The following is a 20,406-nucleotide window of genomic DNA, read 5'->3' on the forward strand; positions in this document are numbered from 1 at the left end:
CCACGTGGCTGCCCCCTAGGATCATACCATGGGGAATCCTAGCCAGACCACGAGATGGATCCTTTGCTGAGTTTTCCTAAATTTGCCCCTATTTTCTTTCTTTGCTCTTTTCTTCTTTTCTCCAAGATATTTAGGGTTTTCCTATCTCTCCCTAAACCATTTCCCCTCCAAAAAAATATCCTAAATAATAATTAATCGCATAAGACATAACACCATGATGATTATATATGCTTAATTACGTAATTAGGTATTTTGGGATGTGACAAAGACAATCATTTCAACTTCAGAAGACTTAATTTATTGATCATCTTCAAGATGTGAATGAAAACCCATGAACTATGCCCAAGTACTTTTTAATCATTCTCTTGACACTATGTTTTGTTTTACAGAGAGACAAACATTTCAACTTCAAAAGACTTTAATTTACTGGTCATATTCAAGATGTGAATGAAAACCCTGGAATATGCTGAAGTACTTTCTTAATCATTCTTTTGAAACCTTTCATGTGATGCCTTTTTTTAAACCAAACTGTTACAGCTGAAATGGAGAATGCCTTAAAAAAGATGGAGGATGCTAGTGTCCAGTCATATATTCTAGATCTGTGGAATAACCCAGTCAGTATTTTTTTTTTCTTCTTTTACAATTGGTCTTCAGAAGTTTGATATAAATGTTCGCTTGTATTAATCTTGTTATTATGTAACATGGTGGTTTAGTAAAAGCTGGTCTTGATGTGGCTCAAATGTGGTTAGATGGGGATGAAACTCTTTTCAACAATGTTCATCGCAATGGGAATGTACTACTGATAAATATGGTCCAAGGGCATTTGTTAACCCATGACCCTCTTGTAGTGCTTGTGAGTTTCTATTGCATGCGGCATGGATTTTTATTTTTTTATGGGTACACAATTTGCTAAAAGAACCACTTTTTAGCACTATGATAATTGTGTGCTTGATTGGTTCTACCTCTGTGTGACTAGTCATCTGTTCTTGAGGAAGCAGTGAATCCTAACATCACAAGCCTATTTCTTACTCTTTGTGAAATTATTCTCAAAAGTACATAACGAAACATAAATTTTTAGCTTAAGATGGCTTAGCATGAAGTTTATTGTTTCAATTCTTTAGTTATTTGTTTTACGTATCTATATTATCTCAAGAACAAAACATGACTTTGCTTGATGCATGCTATGTGTTCATGTGTGTAAACATAGGAACGAAGGAAGCGCCAGTGCTAGTGAAATCTTGGCAAGGGCATTACATGAAAATGGGCATGCTATTCTAGTTGGCAATAGAACCTTTGGTAAAGAAAAAATTTAGGCAAGACCAATTTCACTATTTGTTTATGCTATTTTTTATGTGTAAAATACTTGAATTTGGTATGCTTCATAATTATGTATAATTGCACAGAGTGTGACTGAGTTGGATGATGGCTCTGCTTTGTTCCTCACGGTCGCGAAGTATCTTTCTCTAGCTCTGCATGAAATCGATTAAGTGGGAATCTAGCCTAACATACAATACAACCCTGATATTCTATCTTTGCCAAGAGCACCTTCGCTAAGATAAAACAACAAGACCACAAGTTTGGAGATGGATTCATGTATCATGGTGGCGGAGCAAGCTTTGGTAATTGAGCAAATGAAGGGGGGTCGACTTTGGGTGCATTTGGTAGGGTTCCTGTTTCTTTCAGAAATATTTTGGTTTCGGATTCTCCTTGAAAATGATTCTCTAGTGAATCAGAATCATCTCTGGAAACCGTTTGGTTAGCTATCTGAATTCAATTTCTTGATAGAGAGGACAATGATGCAATTGACCACTTTACCCTTTATTGATATGCTATATTTTTTTTTTGCAATAACAACAATTGACATACATATACAATATGAGCATCATCTCTTATCGTTTTGGAGCAATTTTTGCATGCATTTGAATTTAATTGGAATTGATCAAATTCATGAAAAGTGAGGTCATGTGAAGAAAATTGAAATTTCACAATATAACTTAGAGCTAGAGATAATTTTAGAAATTATTCCATCAATTAAGATGAATATTGGTGATTTTTTCCTATTGTTTGGGAATTCTTTTAAAGCTCTAAAACTTCATGGAAGGTGCAAAAATAGTCAACTTTAATGAATTTTAATTTGAGTTATGTTCAAGCTTTTTAAGTGCAACTAGTTAAAATGGGGGTTGCTTATGGATTATAGAACCCACACAAAAATTGGTAGATTTTTCGGAGCCTTTTAGAAAATCTAAACCTATAGAAAAAAAAGATAAGGATTTTTGGACATCTTGTATGTAAGGGCTGAATCAGGTGAATCTGTGAGAAACGGGCCCATTTCGGTGATTCTGGCTATTTTGTTGAATCGATCCTAGTGGAATCAGTTCCTCTGGTGCTGTTTGGGTTGTTGCAACACTGATTCAGTACAGAAATGAAACCAAATTAGCTATCCAAACGAGCCCTTCGTAGATGGACTACTTCTGGAAGACACGAACTATACCGGAATTTGTCTTTATGGGTTGCTTGTATTGATGACACAGAAGATGGAATTCAGCTTGCTATTTCCGTGTATATAGTTATATTCTACATTAGTTTGTATAGCTGGTATAGAGACTGAAATAGTGATGTGTAGATATATATAGGCTAATCATGACATGTTTGATTTTAGGTGAAAAGGCACTAGAGATTAGGTACTCGGTGGTTCATGGATATGCGTGCCATATCTCGGTGTCATTGATTCGACATATTAGATTAGAAATTCATAATTGTAACTTGTAATAAGTATAATTGGGGTTGTTGACTATCGTGTAATCTTACAAATTTCATCAGCATCCAAGGGCATGGGATTAAATATTAGAAATCAATAAATAAACCCAACCAGAGACTAGAACAAGGTCCATTAGCCATAAGGCATAGATTTCCGTATTGGTTGTACTAGGGAAGTAGCCACAGGTTAGCAGTGGCAAGCATGAATACAAACCAAAAAGTCTTAGGCCTCTTTGAAATATAGGAAGGAAAAACAAATGGAATTGATAAGAATGCAAGTGCAGAATAGAAGATTAGAAAATACAGTAATTGACAGCAAGGGCTCTACGAGGAAGGCGCAGTGGGAGGAGGTAGTGTGAGGGAATCCTTTACGTACATAATCAAAGGGACAAAATAGTCTTAAAGGAGTCAAAGGAGTACATCAAATCAAAGGAAAAAATAGTCTCAAAGAAGTCAAAGGAGAAAAGACGGACCTCTCAAGAGAAGAATTTGAGGCTTGATCTTTTTCTCTAATATATTGTGAGACACAAAAGCAACTAAATATCGCTCTCCTCTCATCATCTTCATTGGTAGAGGGAGAATCCACCAACCTCTTTGAATTCTCTTCCTCGTTCCATGTATTCTCTTAAAATTATGTTTGGGAACTAGTGTAGTGATAGATCCACCTACCATTACCCTTGCCCTCAAACACAAACCCCTCTTGTGGGTATTGCATGCTTCGCCATAGAAAGGATCACAATGATAACCTCAAGATGAGAATCGTTGGTAACTTGTTTGAACTTCAAAAGAATTGAAATTTAGTGAGGCTAAATATTAAGGTCATATTGGTGGAACCAAAAAATAATGGGAAAATGGGATGATGGAATGATGTCATCCTCTGTTTGGGTTTTATGGATCTAACTTTAGTAGCGCAAGTTCTGTGAATCTATAAAATTGAGTTAATATTAATTCTCTATGACTATATATTGATGCACTATGATTGTAGTGGATGGTTGCGATGAATGAACTTCTATATGATTCAATTTTGGCCTTTGACAACAAAGTTTGGTTGCTAAAATGTATATACTCTTCACTTAGCAGATGTATTCTTTGCTTTCTCTACCACACAAAGTCCCATCTCCATTGAATTTGTGCAATAATCCCATTTAAAACAACACAAGGTGCAATAAAAAGGGTGGGTTTGGTTCCTTTGCCTATACAAGCTAACTAGACAAGGATTTCCTAACCTTGCCTAGCAAAGCTAGACAAGAAATGGTGGGACATTTGATTAAAAACTTGTAACTACCTTACCTTATTTCTTTTTTTTCTCCGTCCCTACAAGACTTGAGGTCATCACAACCCTCCTTTGGCCATTGATCTCCTCTCATGAGGCATCGATTCGACCTGTCCATGTGAAATCCCATTGATCAACATCATTTTTGGTAGTTGTGCCCAAATCCCGATCACCAGGTCCTAATTTCGTCACCGCCACACTACTAATCCCATTGTTACAGGCATGAAAATGGCAAAAAAAAGAAGGATGTAGGTGGGTTTTTAGAACCACCCAAACTTAGAGGGAAGGGGTGTTGAGTTGCAAATCTTCGCTAGATTTTTAAGCGAAATATCGTTCAACATAGGAGGGGGTGGATTTCACCTTTGTCGTAGATACTTCTAATGCAGAGAATCCATATCCATCAATTAGAGTCTCAGCAAGTCACGAGGGATTCCTGGGAATTGGTGACCCAAATTACTGATGTACCATCCCTCCATCTCTCCTCTGTTTTCCACCTCAAGGGTAACCTCATCATTCCTCCACCTCTCATTTTTTTCTAGAATCTTGAGAGGTAGGGATATATTGGTGGAACATAGTTAATGTGAAAATGGGATATTCTAAACTAAAGTGTTATTGGTTGGTTTGGGTATTGCAACTTTGACTTGAGTAGCACAAGTACTATAAATATGTAAAATTGAGTTGAGATAAATTCGCAATGTTTGAATATTGACTCACCCTGATTGTAATGGGTGCCTTCGATGACTGAACTTATGTATGATTTAATTTTATTTGACAATAAAGTTCAGTTGCTGCACTATATATACTCTTGGCTTTAGCAAATATGTTTTTTCACTTTCTCCGTCACATTAGAGATGATGTGGCATGAGATCCTACCTCTATGAATATGTTCACCGATCACATGTACAAGATCGCGAAGATTTAGCAAATACATATTTCCTTTAGCATTGGAGATGATATAACATGAGACAACCACATTGGAGATGATATGATTGATGAATCTGCTTAATGATCACCTGCACAACATCACAAGGCGCAATGCAAAGATCAACCCACATTGTTGCCTCACAATAACTTCCTAGGCAATATCAACGTGGCAGCGATGTAACAACTGTCTCGGAAATCAGTCGCTCAAATTATCCTTTATCTATTATTTCCTCCGTTCGAAAATAATAGACGTATTTTTTAGTCTTGATCTTCGAAGTTAAATTTTGACTAAGATTTTCTTATAAAATATACCATTTATAGCTATAAAACTTATATGTTATGAAATTATTTTGAATTATGAATCTAGTTATATAATTTTTATACACTAGATATTTTTATAATTTAATTAAATGTTAATCAAAGTATATAAAATTTGATTTTTCTAAAAAAAGATACGTCAGAGTGAGTGCTTCAAATTCAGCCAGCGAGTTAACTACCATACCCAATACTTCAAAGGTCAGCCCACGTTATAGCCTCACGGTAGCTTCAAACGCGACCGGGGTAGCTCAGTACTCTAACCTTCTCTACCCTCAACAGCGGGGGCAGCCCCGTCATTTCCCACCTCCTGTTTTTAGAATCATTCCCGGATACGATACCCCACAAAGAAAGCGAGACGACGAGACGGGACGAGACGAGCGACGGAGGGAGAGGTAGCGGAGGAACGCGCCACCGGCTTCAAGCAAGCCCTAGCCCTAGGCGACGCTGCGGCGAAGGTTTCGATTCCCGTTCCTGCTTTGTTGCTCTCCTCAGCCCGCAGAGACGCGCAACCCTGGTTGCTCCAATCGGTTCCACGGCACGGCACGGCTCGGCCATGTCGACCAAGAGGTAATTCGCTTAGCTTCGAATTTGATCCCCTCCCTATTCTGCGCGATTTGGAGCGCGGGCGGATTGGAATTCTCGTGCGTTCGTGTGGCGCTACGGTTCGGATGCTGGTGAGCTCTGGATTGAGGCGGATTGAGCTTCGTTTGAGCCCTAGGGTTGGTGGTCGGAGGCCGGGGAGATTCGTTTCTAGGATTTTTAGTTCGACGGGGTTGGAAAACTGGGTTCGTCGGCCTAGTATGGGAGGCCAGCTTCGAGCCTAGGCGCTGCTTGCTTCTTTGGGCTCTTGGCAGTAAGGCGCAGAGGTGAGTAGCTGTGATATATGCTTGATGTATTGCGGGATTTAGCTCTCGGGGGTATCTTGAGCTGTGTAAATTGACTGGGGGATTTTATCCCTGTCGGCATGGCCGTTTGGATGCGTTTCCATTGGTGCTTGTTTTGTTTGTTTGGTTCTATAATTGTGTGGTCATGCGTAGGTTGAGGTGTGTGCATTTCACGAGATTGGAGGCTCAAGTTTATTTAATGTGGCTGTGTACTAAGTAAAGTGACAATGGAAAATATTGGCGATTACCTTTTAAATGTGTGGAAAGTGGTTGGCAAGAAAAATTGCAGCTAAGAACATTCACTTTATTGGAACTAGTATTATGCTTGTGTAAGTAGGGCATCTTTTACTGGGATGATAATTTACTCCTGGACCTTGCATTCATACACTGTTTCTAGCTAAAACTTATGCTGTTATCCGTAGGTTTGGTCAGAAATATATGAAGTGATAAAGAAAGGAAGATATATAGTCTGTTTGGTTGGTGCCCTATTTAGCCTGCCAAAATTTGGTCATGAACAAAGCTGGGGCATGACTGAAATTGGGAAAAGTAGAGGTGTTTGGATTGTGAACATGGTACAGTAAAAGATTTGGCAAAGCTGGTTAGGTATTATTTGGTTTGAGGCCATATGGTTGGACTTATCAGTAGTGTAGTGTTTTCCTTTTTTGATTCAAGATACGATTAGTGGAGGTGAACTTTTTGACATTAAGAAGCTTTTCGTAAACAAGTACTAAAAAGTCATATTGGTTGCATCTACCGTATGTGTACATGCAATAGTTTACAGTTAAATGGTGCTCATCAACAATTAATCGAGCATGAGACCAGACATACAATGGGAGGATCAAGGCATGTTAGCTCACCAACTTCCAGGCAAACATTTTTTTGCGCCTTCAAATCTGCCAATGTTTTCGTAAGAAATGAATTGAGCGTGCTAAACTTGGTAATTGTTCAAATGCTAGCCAAATTTCAAAGGCATCACCTATTATAGGTAAGGCTAACCAGAGCATGAACCAAACACACCTTACAACCCCTTTAGATTGTTTACTAAAATTGTCTGAGTATGCACACTTGCTTACTTGATGATAAATGATATTTTCAGAGGAAAAGACTCCATGAACCCACTATATTTCATTCAAATTATTCTCTGAGATGAAACCAACAAATTTGGTAGTTTGCTTACTGGTCTTTTTGTTATGGCACTGTTCTATCAGGGTTCTTTGCAAGTTCTTCATGCATGGAGCTTGCCTGAAAGGAGAGTACTGTGAGTTCTCCCATGACTGGAATGACCAAGCAAATAATGTAATGTATTAATAATCATTAGATGCAGTTTGGTCTCATATCTAGAGTTACACTGTATGTACTTTGGTGTTCCTTACTGTGATACTTTTCTGCTCAGGTTTGCACATTCTACCAGAAAGGTGCATGCTCGTACGGTAGCCGTTGCAGATATGACCATGTCAAAGTTTCTCGTAACCCCACAGTTCTGCCGACACCATCATCCTCAAGTACTGCACGTGTTGCATCTACATCCCTTCAAATGTTAAGTTCAGGTCATCCTCCTCGCATGGGACACAAAACAGATTCAAGCAACCAAACAAAGCAGATACCTATGGATTTGCTTGCACATTCTGCAAGTAAGCCTGCATGGAGAAATGATTTTCAGCATGACACTGTTTCAGAGGATGGGATTGACTGGTCATCCAATCGAACTGGGCAAAACCAAACATTAGTGAAACCAGCTGATATGCCTATTTGTTCTTTTGCTGCTGCTGGTAATTGCCCCTATGGGGAAGGGTGCCTTCAGATGCATGGAGAATTGTGCACAACTTGTGGGAAAATGTGCTTGCATCCTTATCGTCCTGATGAGAGAGAGGAGCATATCAAGTTATGTGAGAAAAACCACAAGCGCCTTGAAGCTTTGAAACAGAGCCAAGAGATAGAATGCAGTGTCTGCTTGGATCGTGTGCTCTCGAAGCCTACTGCTGCTGAAAGGAAGTTTGGACTGTTATCCGAATGCGATCATCCTTTCTGTATTGCATGCATCAGAAATTGGCGTAACAATTCTCCTGCATCTGGTATGGATGTGAACTCAGCACTGAGGGCTTGTCCAATATGTCGCAAACTTTCATACTATGTCATTCCAAGTGTTCTTTGGTACTTCTCGAAGGAAGAGAAAGAGGAGATCATTGACAGCTACAAATCCAAGCTCAAGTAAGGTTTATGTTCCCATCTGTAGTTGCTTCTTGTAGCATGCCCCTTACATGATCAGTGTCCTGAATCTTAGAATCTAAATTAGAATGTTACAAATATTTTTAGCGTTCATAGTTACACATATGCTTTATTATTACTCAGTTGATTGATTCATAGCAGCAAGAAGCAATTTAAAATGAACACTATTGTTCACCTTATTACTTAATGTCTTACTATCTAATCTACAATAATGTTGCAGGTCTATTGATTGCAAGTACTTCGATTTTGGGACAGGCTCTTGTCCCTTCGGGACAAGCTGTTTCTACAGGGTAGGAATACTATTTTTTACATGCTACTATCAATGTGTGAGTTGAATGCAGCTGATGTACTTTTGGGGCCTATCAACCAAAAATTTATAGGCTATCTAGAGAGGTTTAGGACCCAATACCAGAAAGGTGCCCATTTAGCTATCTGCAGTAATTGGTCTAGCAATACACAGAATTCTATCTGGAGTCTGGCTGGAAACTTCTTGTTCAGTTGCTCTGCTGGAAACTACCAACTTACAAGTCTGTTTGATTTTCTTAACAGTTTCCATATTTTGTGTTCCCAGTAGTGGTAATGCCTCATACTGCATCTGTTAGCAGCCACGGAGTCCTTAAACTGGCTGGGTCTAGGGTCTAGCATGTTTTGTTCTTGTTGGCGGCACCTGATTAATGCTGTGTCTGGAACCACAGCTGCTCCTTTTATTGTTTTCCTCTGTTAATCCAATTGAGCACCCTAGAGGAGGATGGGGCCTAGAAGGTGTTGGATCAAATGAATTTTGTGATCTGTCTTTTTCAGAAGTTGCTAAAAATACAATGGCTTGTTGAAAATGTGTTGCTACAGTATAGCTGACTCTAGGAAGCATTTTTTATATTGCTCAATGACCTGTTGGATGCATTTTCACAATAGTGAGGCAAATTTCTGGTTATGTTACCTTGTATCATTGTCATTTCTGTGAGATTTCAGTTACACATCATGATGATCTGAATGGTGGTTCAGTATACCTTTTTAATGATGATAGTCTTGACATCGTCACGCATATTTACACTAGTACAAAAAGGCTCAAGTTTCCTGGCAGTATAAATTGGTCTTCTGAATTTTATTGGTTAGTGGGTACTGGATAACGATTCAAAATACATTACGTAGTTGAGACATTTAATTTTGTATGTGACAATTCTTAATTCTAGTACAATTTCAGTAGAGTGTATTGTGTTGACTGTTAGATCTTTTCGGATAGCTGTTTTAAGGGACATTACACTTGGTTTCTTTTTTATTCTTTTCCTATATAGCTCACCTTGATAATTTGTTATGGTAAAACTGCAATATTAACTGGCCAGTCTTTTCCACGACATTCATTCGACATTGAACTCACTTGTGTAGCCTGCATGTTTTGCAGCATGCCTACAGAGATGGACGCTTGGAAGAGGTGATACTGCGTCATCTTGATGCTGATGATGGAAATACAGTAATTGCCAAAAATATTAGGTATATGTTCTCTACCAGGCTTCTATGCGCTCTTGTATTTTCCGCCTCAACTTACCCTGTCTTAATTTCCTGTTTGCCTTCCAGACTGTCGGACTTCCTCAGTCGGTTGCATCTTTAGGGACCTGCAGCTGTATATATATCAAATGTAAGATCTATTTTTAATACGCAGTCCACATTATGATTCTAGTTCTGGTCTAATAACTGATACCCAATGCACATTTAGAAATGTCATTTCATATGCTGTTGTAAGAAATACAGTGATAGTTCTGCGTCATCAGTTCCAAGTTTACAACTGGGTAGATGTGTATTGGAGACTTGTGCAATCACAATGCCTGGCACATGCTCTCTATTCCTCAATTCGTGAATAGTCTTGCATCCATTTTTCCGTTTGCTCTCATTGTTTTCATTCCTACAAAATCATTCTCTTCATTAGTTGACCAAGTGAATTGAAACATTTGCAATCAGGCAATATTTTGAAGAGAGCAGTTTAACTTGAGGCATCTTCAGGCTTTGTCTCCATTTAGTGGTGGTTGCTTTGTCGCCAGTTGAACAAAGGCAATCCTTGTGTGCTATAGATTTGCCATTTTTTTTTGCCCCGCATAAATTCACTGGCATAATCTTGCTACTTCCTCATATTACACAATCCCTTCTTCAGTGCAGAATTTTTGAAGTTTTCTGTGGCCCTTCACTAGCTCGATGACCTTGCAGAAGAAGCACCATTGACCTAAGGACGATGTAAAAGATGTCCGATCACAGTTGTGCTCAACGTCGAAGCAGACCTGTTTTAAAACTTTGCTATATGTTGCTGGCCTTCAGGGCTACCGGTGATTCAGTAGAACATTTACTGGCCATCAAGCAAAAAGGAGACGTGTAAAATCCTTACCTTTCCGCAATGCTCCTTTCCCTATTGAGGAAGGGTCCCATACCAACAGGTCAACTGAGGCCATTTGGCAGTATTATGACTTAATGTACGGCAAAAATCTGTTAATGGAACACAGAAGGATTGTTATACTGGACGAATGAACAATACTGGAGTAAATTGTAGATCCCCATGAGGCACGATGGCATTTTTGCTTGAGACATCAATTTCTGGACCTTTTAGGAGGGACTAACCACCTGAACGCATTACTCGAAGCGTGCCTGAAGATGGGCTTAACCATCGTTTGTATTTGACTTCGCATGCTTTCCAATCAAACAACTCAAGTGGTGTGATTGTATATGTGAATTTTTTTTCATGTAACTTCTAGGACCACGATTCCATTTTATTTCCCTGACCCAATCTTGAGTTCGTGACAAGGTTGGCCCGACTTTTCATCGGTATTTACTTGTGTGAAAATGTTGTAGTTTGTATATACGGTATTTGTATTGTACGGTTCATAGATAGCAATTTATTTGTGTACTACACTGGTAAATACTATCTTATCTACCAAAGTTACATGAACTGCAAACTCAGTCTAAGGTTGCAACAATTGTTTTTGTACAACACTAGTAAATACCATATCTACCGAAGTTAAATAAAAGGGCAATCGCACATGTTTCCCTAACCGGCAGGCATGGCAAATGTGCAATGCTGATTTATTAAAAGAGAAATCAAAGGAGCGCCAACATGGAGAGTGAATGGTGATGATGAACGAAGGGGGTACAACTCGCCAGAACAATCAAATTCAATAGTAACAGGGTTGTCATGGGTGAGTGCAGGAACAGAGACCAAGTTCTTGATCAAATTGAGAGAGAGTAAAACATTGAGAAGGTTTAAATTAATAGAGGAAATGGGAATGGATGACGTGCCAGTATGAGTGATTGGAAGAGTATTGCTATTGCCAACAATAATACTGGAAGGGAAAGAAGAGGGACGGACAGGGTAAAGAATACAAGGTTGTAATGCCATGTGTGATGATGCTCCGGTGTTGAAGAACAACTCAGACGAGCCGCCGGTTGAGCAGTTGAGATGCCAGCGTTGTTGAGGGCGTGGAGCAGAGCCGTCTGGTCCCATGGGTTTGTCGCAATTGTTGGTGCTGGACTGCTGGTGGCGCAGCCTGAGATATTGTGAGCGCCTGCTGGGCAGGTGGTGCGCAGGGCCGCTGACCGAGCACGCCCGCGCTTGACGGACGCCAATTCATTGGGATGGAGTGGAGGACGCCCAGGGTGCGCCACCAACAGCATGGGATCCTCCGTTATTGGAGGAGGAGGATCCCTTGCCCTTCTTCTTTGTTTGTTCCGGAGGTCGCCAGACCCGGTAGCCTGATCACCAGTGGAGGCCGGCGTAGTGGCACGCCCGGCAAACAAGGTTTGAGCGTCCTGTTGCATCTTAGACTATTCTACCTGGAGTTCCTCGTGCATGAGAGGAATGCACGAACAACAGCGATGGCAGCGGATCCTTGCCGGTGATGACATGTGATGAGGACATCACCGGCTTATATAGGACCATCCCTATATTATACAACAACGAAATTAAGTGCATATATTCTATTTTAGATTTATCTTTTATATATTTGAGCAAAGGTGTTGTATCATGAGTTGTGTATATTTTTATTTTTAGAAGTGTTGGCATGAATTAATATAAAGAAAGGAGAATATGCATGGAGGATAAATGAAGTTGATTGGGGACTGAGTCTGAACATATGCTAGAGTATAATCTGGCCTTTTAGGACTGTGCTGACTTCAAATGGCCGTCACTTTTGCATACAAGCTCCGTTCTGAATGTTCTTGGATTTCACAGAAAGTTTGTCTCGTTATCTTTCCAACGAAACAAGCCACAACTCGAAATTAATCCTGAGCTATCCAGAATTAAAGAAATAAGATGATGTACCACCTATAATGGGTCTTAGGCCTTGTAACTTCGTTTGGGACCCCGACCCAAGTAGGACCTAAGGTGTGTACACCCCAACCTAGTGGAGGATGACCTAGGGTTCCCCTTGGCCATCGTCCCACCCTCATAAATAGCTAGGCATCTCTCTAGGCTTCTCGGGTTTTCTTGTGTTTAGTTTAGCCCTCGTGCAAACTTCTATTCTTCAGTTGTGTCTGTCAAGATAGTCATTTGAGAACCCCACCTATTGTGTCAATAACTTTGAGATCTTCAGTTCTATTTGCAATTTCAGATTGTTGTTTCTTATTGTTGCTAGTTCTTTGATTGCTTACAGGAATTGAACCTTGTGTTCAGGTTGATCGTGCTTTCCAGTAAGGTCAATAACCATTTGGAGTTGGTTCTGTTTGCTAAGGCGCTCGCAAACTATTCGTTTGTAGTCAAATCGTGAGAGTCACCTCCACCAGATCGATAGTTACCCTCTCATCGAAAGATCGGGACATCTCGACTATATCAAGTGGTATCAGCTTTTAGGTTGCTCGGTGAGACTTTATTGCTTTCCTACAGTACCAAAAAAAAAAGCCAAAAATATGTCAGTTTGACCTTAACTCCAAGACTGTTGTGCCATTGCATCTTTCATTCAGTTATCTCGCATTGTTGGGTTTGTGCTCTTGGTTGTGTCTGTTGCTAGTTTCCTTGCTATACATACACCTTCTAACCATAGAAAAGGTAAGCCACAAATAGATTGTTTGGGTCCAAATCCTTTCCCTTTTAACCTTTTTCGTTTCCAACAAGAGAAAGGAAAACTTAGTGTGACACAGATTTTCGTTTTCAAAAAAAAAAAGGAAACCAACGCCACAAAAAAGCAAGAGGGTGCAAATAAAATAAAGAAAGGAAAGGCCGCACCTTGTTAAAAAAGAGAAAGAAGTAAAACAAAAGGAAAGTGCCAATCAATTTTACATGTTGTGTTCTCTTGGTTCAGAGAGGGAGAGCAAGAGTCTCCAAAAACGAAAAAAATAATGTGACCCATCTCCTATCATAACCTAGTAAAGGCAGCAGAAGAGTGTTCAATTAGTTTTGAGTTTGCAAAAAAAGAAAAGAAAAATTGTTTCATCGTTCAAGACTAGCTGTTGTATACTACTCAAGCTAGGGGTTGTTTGCATTGCACTTCTTTTCAGTATGCACGTGCTCCACATCATGTGAACTCTTATATCCCCTTAACATGAACTTTTGAGTAGCCAGCTAGTGTGCCTCCTAGTACTTGGTGTCAGATTTTTCATTGCTTGCATCAAGTCACATTTTTCTTTGCACAAACCTATTGATACATTTCTCGCATTGATTGGACCAACAACTTGGACTGGTACTTTGAACACTTATTCAACTTGCATTTGCTGAATTAATTGTTCTAATCCTTGCTACTATAATTGAACCTTCCTAGCTATACCTTTCTACAACGAATAGGCTTGTGTCACCTGGCAATTGCTCCATCCAATTTTCTTATGAAGTTTGACACCGATGGTTGCAGATCACCCCTGTTGGCTTGGTAAGAGTTCGATAATGGCTTGAGTGTTTGTGACTTTTAAGACTCCACTATCTAGTAGTTGATAAGAGCATATCTTTCGGAACGTCATTACGAGAGTAACAAAGAAAGCGCATCTCTTCGATACGGATACAGTAACGATCATAGATATCCTTTTGTATGCTTCTTGTTTGCTACTAATTATGGTGGGATACACAAGGAGAATGGAGATGATCTTGTTCAATGTCAACTTTGTCACCTTCATCAAGACATGGGGAGTGATCGATATGATGCATTGGAGGTACATGATGATGTTCTAGCAAAAGTTTAGTCTATTTTGCCTTTCTTTGTTGGTAAGTACGATTCGACAGCTTATGTTGATTGGGAGATAGCATTAGACAGAGAATTTGACAAGCATGATTTTTCTAATGCTCAAATGATAAATGCTGCTAGTAATAAGTTTACCATATGTGCATTCTTTTAGTGGAATAATATTAGCAATAGACCTCAGACATGGGATGAATGCAAAAGAATGATGAGAGCTAGATTTATTCGTTCTTATTATACTCGTGCTACGTGAGAAACTACAACATTTGAAACAAGATAGTAGGACTGTGAAAGAATACTACCATGAATTTAAAATTTGTATATTGTATGGTGCTTTAAAAGAAAGCAGAGAAGACGCAATTAGTAGGTTCTTGAGAGGGCTTAATTCAGAAATTCAATCATGCTTGTTCATAAAATGTGTAATCATACCTCTCACATCTTTTTTACTTGCTTGCAATATTGAAAAACAAATTGTGCAATCAATGGAGGATAAAAGTGTTGTTCATAAAGTGTTGGAATGGAATGTAAAGAAAGGATGACATGCATGGAGGATAAATGAAGTAAATTGGGGACTGAATCTGAACATATTCTAGAGTATAATTCGGCCTCTCAGGACCGTGCTGACTTCAAACGGTCATCACTTTTGCATACGAGCTTCGTTTTGGATGTTCTTGGACTTCTCGTTATCTTTCCAACAAATCTAGCCACATCTCAAAATTCATCCCAAGCTATCCAAAATTAAAGAAATAAGGTGATGTGTCACCTATAACGGGCATTGGGCCTTGTAACTTCGTTTGGGACCCCGGCCCAAGTGGCACCCAAGGTGTGTGTACCCCAACCTGGTGGAGGACGACATAGGGTTCCCCTTAGCCATCATCCCACCCTCATAAATAGCTAGGCATCTCTCTAGGCTTCTTGAGTTTTCTTGTGTTTAGTTTAGCCCTCGTGCAAACTTCTATTCTTCAATTGTGTCAAACGACCACCTGTCAAGATAGTCATTTGAGAACCCTACCTAATGTGTCGACAAATTTGAGATCTTCAATTCTATTTGCAATTTCTTATTTTTGCTAGTTCTTCGATTGCTCGCAGGAACTGAACCTTTTATTCACGTTGATCGTGCTATCCAGTAAGGTCATTAACCATTTAGAGTTGGTTCTGCGATTGCTAAGGCACTCGCAAACTATTCATTTGTAGTCGGATCGTGAGAGTCACCTCCACCAGATCGATAGTTACCCTCTGATCGAAAGATTAGGGCACCTTGACTATATCAAGATAAACTAAATACAAGAAAACCCAAAAAACCTAGAGGGATGCCTAGCTATTTATGATGGTGGGATGATAGCCTAGAGGAACCCTAGGTCGTCCTCCACTAGGTTGGGGTCCACACACCTTGGGCCCCACTTGGGTCGGGTCCCAAACAAAGTTACAAGGCTCAAGGTCCGTTATAGGTGGTGTAACACTTGGTTTCTTTAATTCCAGATAGCTCAGTTGAATTTCCAGGTGTGGCTATACTCGTTGGAAAGATAGCGAGACAAGCTTTCTATGAAGTCCAAGAACATTCAAAACGGAGCTCGTATGCAAAAGTGATGATCGTTTGAAGTCAGCGCTGTCCTGGGAGGCCAAATTATAGTCCAGAATATGTTCAAACTCGGTCCCCAAGCAACTTCATTTATCCTCCATTTCCTTTACATTAATCCATGCCAACACTTCTGAAAATGAAAACATACACAACTCACGGTACATCACCCTTTGCTCAATTATATAAAAGGTAAATCTAAAATAGAATACATGCACCTTAGTTTTGTTATTGTATAATATAGGCATGGTCATATGTGAGCCGGTAATGCCCTCATCAAACAGATATTACGTGGCAGAACTTGAGTTCAGCCCACACAAGAAGTTGAGCACGTGGTTTTCTTTGCGCACAAGTTGGCCAACATCATGCAAGGCATCTGCGAGAGTCTTCAATCGAGAGCAGCACTACATAATGGTCATCTCACCTTGATATTGACTATGGAATTCGTCCTCGATGTAGACGGCGCATGTGAGCCGATTGTCTCATAACAGTCTCTCGATGGCACGCCAAACATTATAGGTGTTGTCGTTTGGCTTCATCAAGATGTCCAAGATCTCCTTAGACACAGTGGTATATAACCAGTTGACAATGACATAATCGATCATGACCCACTGTGGATCAGCAGGGCCTTGATGTGGGTGCCAAGCACAAACTTGCCGAGGTGTCGAAGAATGTCCTCCACTGTGTGTAGTTTTAGTTAGTGAAATCCAGTGTGGTGGGAACATGTGAGCGTATGTTCACTAGATCGATGCAGAGGAGGTAGTGATCGGCAATGATGTCACCCTGGGCACCATTAGGGCTTGTTTGGCAAGCGAAGGACATAATCCCTTGGAGAAACAACCGAAAGGGGAATTGGGTTAATCCCTTCCCACCACCCAATCCCCTCCCACCCACCTTGGGATTAGTCCTTGCTTGATTGCATATTTGGGATTTGCTTGGATTGACTTGGGTTAGACATGTATTCTTGGTCTCCAGCTAGTGGTTGAGGCATGCCTTTGTCTCTCTGCGATTCCGATGTGTACATGACAAAAATATACAGAAAAACTAAAAGCATGTGACTCTTGCATGGCTAGGCATTTAACATATCTTACAAGTTAACGTGTCAAGTAATATAAGATCATAAAAAATATTCGAACTGATAAACACAACACATACTCACCAAACATGGTCAATTTCGAAAGCATAAATTCTCTTGGAAGAATGCAAACAACAGCCAAAATAATCTGTCAGCTAAGATTGACATTGCTAAGGCAGAGTAGTTGACTATCAGAAACTATAATCTGCTCTTACTGTAAGTTCTGTGAGTGGAATTGCTCGATGAGATGTGGTCACAAAAGAGTAATTTCAAATCTAGAAGATCAGCAGAAGTTGTTTCAAGCTAGCAAGCTTTAATAATTCAACACGATAACTAGTATCTCCACCACAAGTTTTACCATTTTGCCCATCATTGACCATGAGGAATGGTCACCAAAGAGTGTTGAAGAACTTGAGTTGCTGCTCAAGACCTTAGTGTTGTAGAGCGCCGATGAATGGTTGCTGTCGCGCACTGCGGATAAGATCATGCAAATACAAAGAGATAAAGAAACGTGTTACAATAAGGATGAAAATGGTTGAAAAATCATGACACAAATTCAACTGCAATTGTTGAGAAATTAAACAAGTATTTGTCTTGAGTACACCAATCTGCGTTACTAAACCAAATAGGAGTATAAGAAACTAAAGATTTTGTCACTGACGCTAAGCAAAATGGAATGAATGTTGAACTAGTACCATCAAAAAAGAGGCTAAGCATGAGAAGTAGAATAGCATAAATCATCACAAATAAAGAACTACACATACTAGACTCTATTATGAACCATGTAAACTGAACCAAACATGGAGGGAAAATGTCAAACTGGCACTGTGAGCTGTAATGTGAAAAAATCTGTAATAATGCAAAGTTTTACAACATATTGATGTGCAATGTTTCATTTATCAGAAACTATATAAAAGGCCCTTAGTCATATAGCAAAACTTCTCTCTCGTGAAATAGTTATGAGCTTGCCTTCATTACTCTTAAGATGTAGAATATATATCTACAAGCTAGCACGATTTCAGCCTAAAATAAATCAGAATCAGCTTTCATCTCAAGAATAGGATATTACAACCTAAATTTGCACGAAACTTGGGGTGTCAACTGCCGGTACGATTACATTTGTAAAGCTAGCTAAGCCCTCACTAGTCGTCACAAATGAAGCTATATGAATGCCAATCGTATCTTTAACACTTGTAGTGTCAAAAGATACCAAATATACCCAGGAAGCTCCCTACGAGAAATTGCACTTTTCTTACAAAGCTATACCGCGAGACAATTGGTTATTCTTGAATTTGCCGAAAGCAAGCTTGTTTCTTACATGAACAAATTCAATCCAGAGCTTCTAACACAGCAGCCACTCTACAGGAAGAACAACTAAGAGGCATTACATCGAGCATGTCGTGGGCAGGTGCGTACCTTCGAAGTGGTACGTGCACTGGACACGCGCAACCACGTCTCTGCACGTAGCGCCGCAGCCCTGGTCCCGGAGAGACGGAGGATAAGGCCGTTGGAAGTTCGGGACTCGCTGAAGGCCGAGTTGCCTTAGGGGACCTTGGAGTATAAGCAGAGCTCCAAGGTTTGGGAGTACCTCAGCAATGGCGGGAGACCACTAATGAAGCTGGCAGCTTGGCCGAGAGAGGAGGCTTTAGTCCGCCGTGCGCGTCGGCGAGGATAGAAAAGGAACTCCCCACCTAGACCACAGTCGGCGGCGGAGTCAAGAGAAGCGACACCAGAGTAAGGGTGAAGCGACGTGCGAGAGAGAGAGAGAGAGGAGAGCGACATGCGAGAGAGAGAGAGAGGAGAGCGACACGACGGCTTCGTTCCCAGCCTCGGTTTGGGATTTTTTTTCCCACGTGGATCGAAGGGGATTGAGTCGGATTTTAAAAATCAGATACACTACCTCGTTTTTATTTACTTATTATCACTAATTTTTACTATAATAATTTTAAATTTTCGTTTTTAAAAAAATTTATAAATACTTAAAAATATATAATACTAATGAAGTACGTTTCACAACGAATCATATACGAAAATTTTAGATATTTATATATTTTTCAAAAAATATAAGATCAAAATTGCTACAGTAAAAAACTGATGATAAATAAATAAAAATATATATTGTAGCTGAACACATTTTTTCATTCCGCATCAGAGTCATTTCCCACACGTGGATGACATTCGTGCCCCGGATTTGACCCAGATCCCGTGCTATCCAAACGAAGCCTCACTAGAAAATGAGAGGGTGGCAAAAGGATTGTCGAAGACTTCCTCCTGAACTTGATACCATGAACAAGGTTTGAGATTCAACACACCGATTGCATTGATCATCACAGGGTATATACACATCGTGTGCCTAACCGTGAGCTAGCAGGGCTGGAGACTAGCCATGAGAATAGGATCGTGGAGACTAGTATAGGACACAACGTGTGCAGTGACATGTTCAAGAGGAGCAGGCAGGATTGTCGCTAACAATAATGCTTCAATGCGAAAGGGGAAGAAACAAAGTGTGGTACGGTTTGCACGATTTCTAACCCATGTTCTAGACACATGCTTTGAAACGCGCGAACATATTTTTTACAGAAAACCATTCCACTCCTGTGGGGATCGGGGAAGATTGAAGACGTATACCCGATGTGTGCTAGAATCCATGAACAAGCAGAACTGGGGAGGAGAACGCTTTGTATGCTTAAGGAACCGTGAAACGAAAGATTTTTCATACAAGTGGATGGCAAAGATCATCCGGTTTTATTCATATAAATAAAGGCATATAATATAGCACGGCAAGTATATGGTACAAAAAAGAATGACGAATAACACCAAACGCTCGCATCCCTCATCAAACTAGCACCGCCGATCTCTCAGGAGAAGCTATGTATAAGCCGCCATCCAAAGACGCGGCAGGAATCAAGGAACCATCTCCGGCACGCGTCTACTGCATCAGGGCCGCCACGAGCAGGGACACCAGCGCCGAGGACACCACAGCCACGGCGGAAGCCGGAGTAGCGGCCGCCCCTGTGACCGGCGCGGGCGCAGGCGCCGAGGAAGGCGCCATGAAGTCCTGCGCGGAGGCAGAGGCGACGAGGACGGCGAAGGCGACGAGCAGAACGGCGGCGCGGGGAGCCATCGGGACCTTGTGAGAAACGGCGGCGTGGGGACGACGGAGGCTGGACTGCAGGGCTTGATAATTGCTAGCTGGAAGACTCTGTTGGCGCTGTGCCGTGTGATGGAGGACAGGT

The 20,406-nt window shown here is 40.5% G+C and overlaps 1 protein-coding gene and 1 long non-coding RNA gene across 7 annotated transcripts; one reads left to right on the forward strand and one right to left on the reverse strand.

Moving 5' to 3' along the window:
- The first annotated feature begins 5,589 nt into the window (after positions 1-5,589).
- LOC133926754 (E3 ubiquitin-protein ligase makorin) lies at positions 5,590-11,166 on the forward strand. 5 transcript variants are annotated; one of them, XR_009911173.1, is made up of 8 exons: positions 5,590-5,839; positions 7,365-7,452; positions 7,550-8,364; positions 8,603-8,672; positions 9,782-9,870; positions 9,955-10,015; positions 10,336-10,425; positions 10,526-11,166. XR_009911173.1 is itself a non-coding variant. In XM_062372822.1 (7 exons), exons 1-6 carry the CDS (start codon positions 5,826-5,828, stop codon positions 9,986-9,988), a joined length of 1,110 nt encoding a protein of 369 aa, XP_062228806.1. In that variant the 5' UTR covers positions 5,590-5,825; the 3' UTR covers positions 9,989-10,015; positions 10,526-11,166. The 5 variants fall into 5 exon arrangements, 3 of the variants coding, with proteins under 3 accessions (XP_062228806.1, XP_062228807.1, XP_062228808.1); XR_009911174.1 differs by having other exon boundaries at positions 10,531-11,166; XM_062372822.1 differs by lacking the exon at positions 10,336-10,425.
- Positions 11,167-16,165: 4,999 nt separating this feature from the next.
- LOC133926755 (uncharacterized) lies at positions 16,166-19,048 on the reverse strand. 2 transcript variants are annotated; one of them, XR_009911176.1, is made up of 4 exons: positions 18,587-19,048; positions 17,529-17,641; positions 16,689-17,098; positions 16,166-16,649 (listed from the first exon to the last, which is right to left on the reverse strand). It is a non-coding gene; the product is annotated as an uncharacterized LOC133926755 (long non-coding RNA). The 2 variants fall into 2 exon arrangements; XR_009911175.1 differs by having other exon boundaries at positions 16,689-17,641.
- Positions 19,049-20,406: the final 1,358 nt, after the last annotated feature.

This window comes from Phragmites australis, chromosome 8, assembly GCF_958298935.1.
Source record: "Phragmites australis chromosome 8, lpPhrAust1.1, whole genome shotgun sequence".
Lineage (NCBI taxonomy): Eukaryota > Viridiplantae > Streptophyta > Magnoliopsida > Poales > Poaceae > Phragmites > Phragmites australis.

Excerpts from the sequence above, each read along its gene's own strand:
- LOC133926754 (XM_062372822.1), top strand. Across the intron at positions 8,365-8,602 it reads AGCTACAAATCCAAGCTCAA|GTCTATTGATTGCAAGTACT; the intron begins GTAAGGTTTATG and ends ATAATGTTGCAG. Across the intron at positions 9,871-9,954 it reads GTAATTGCCAAAAATATTAG|ACTGTCGGACTTCCTCAGTC; the intron begins GTATATGTTCTC and ends TTTGCCTTCCAG.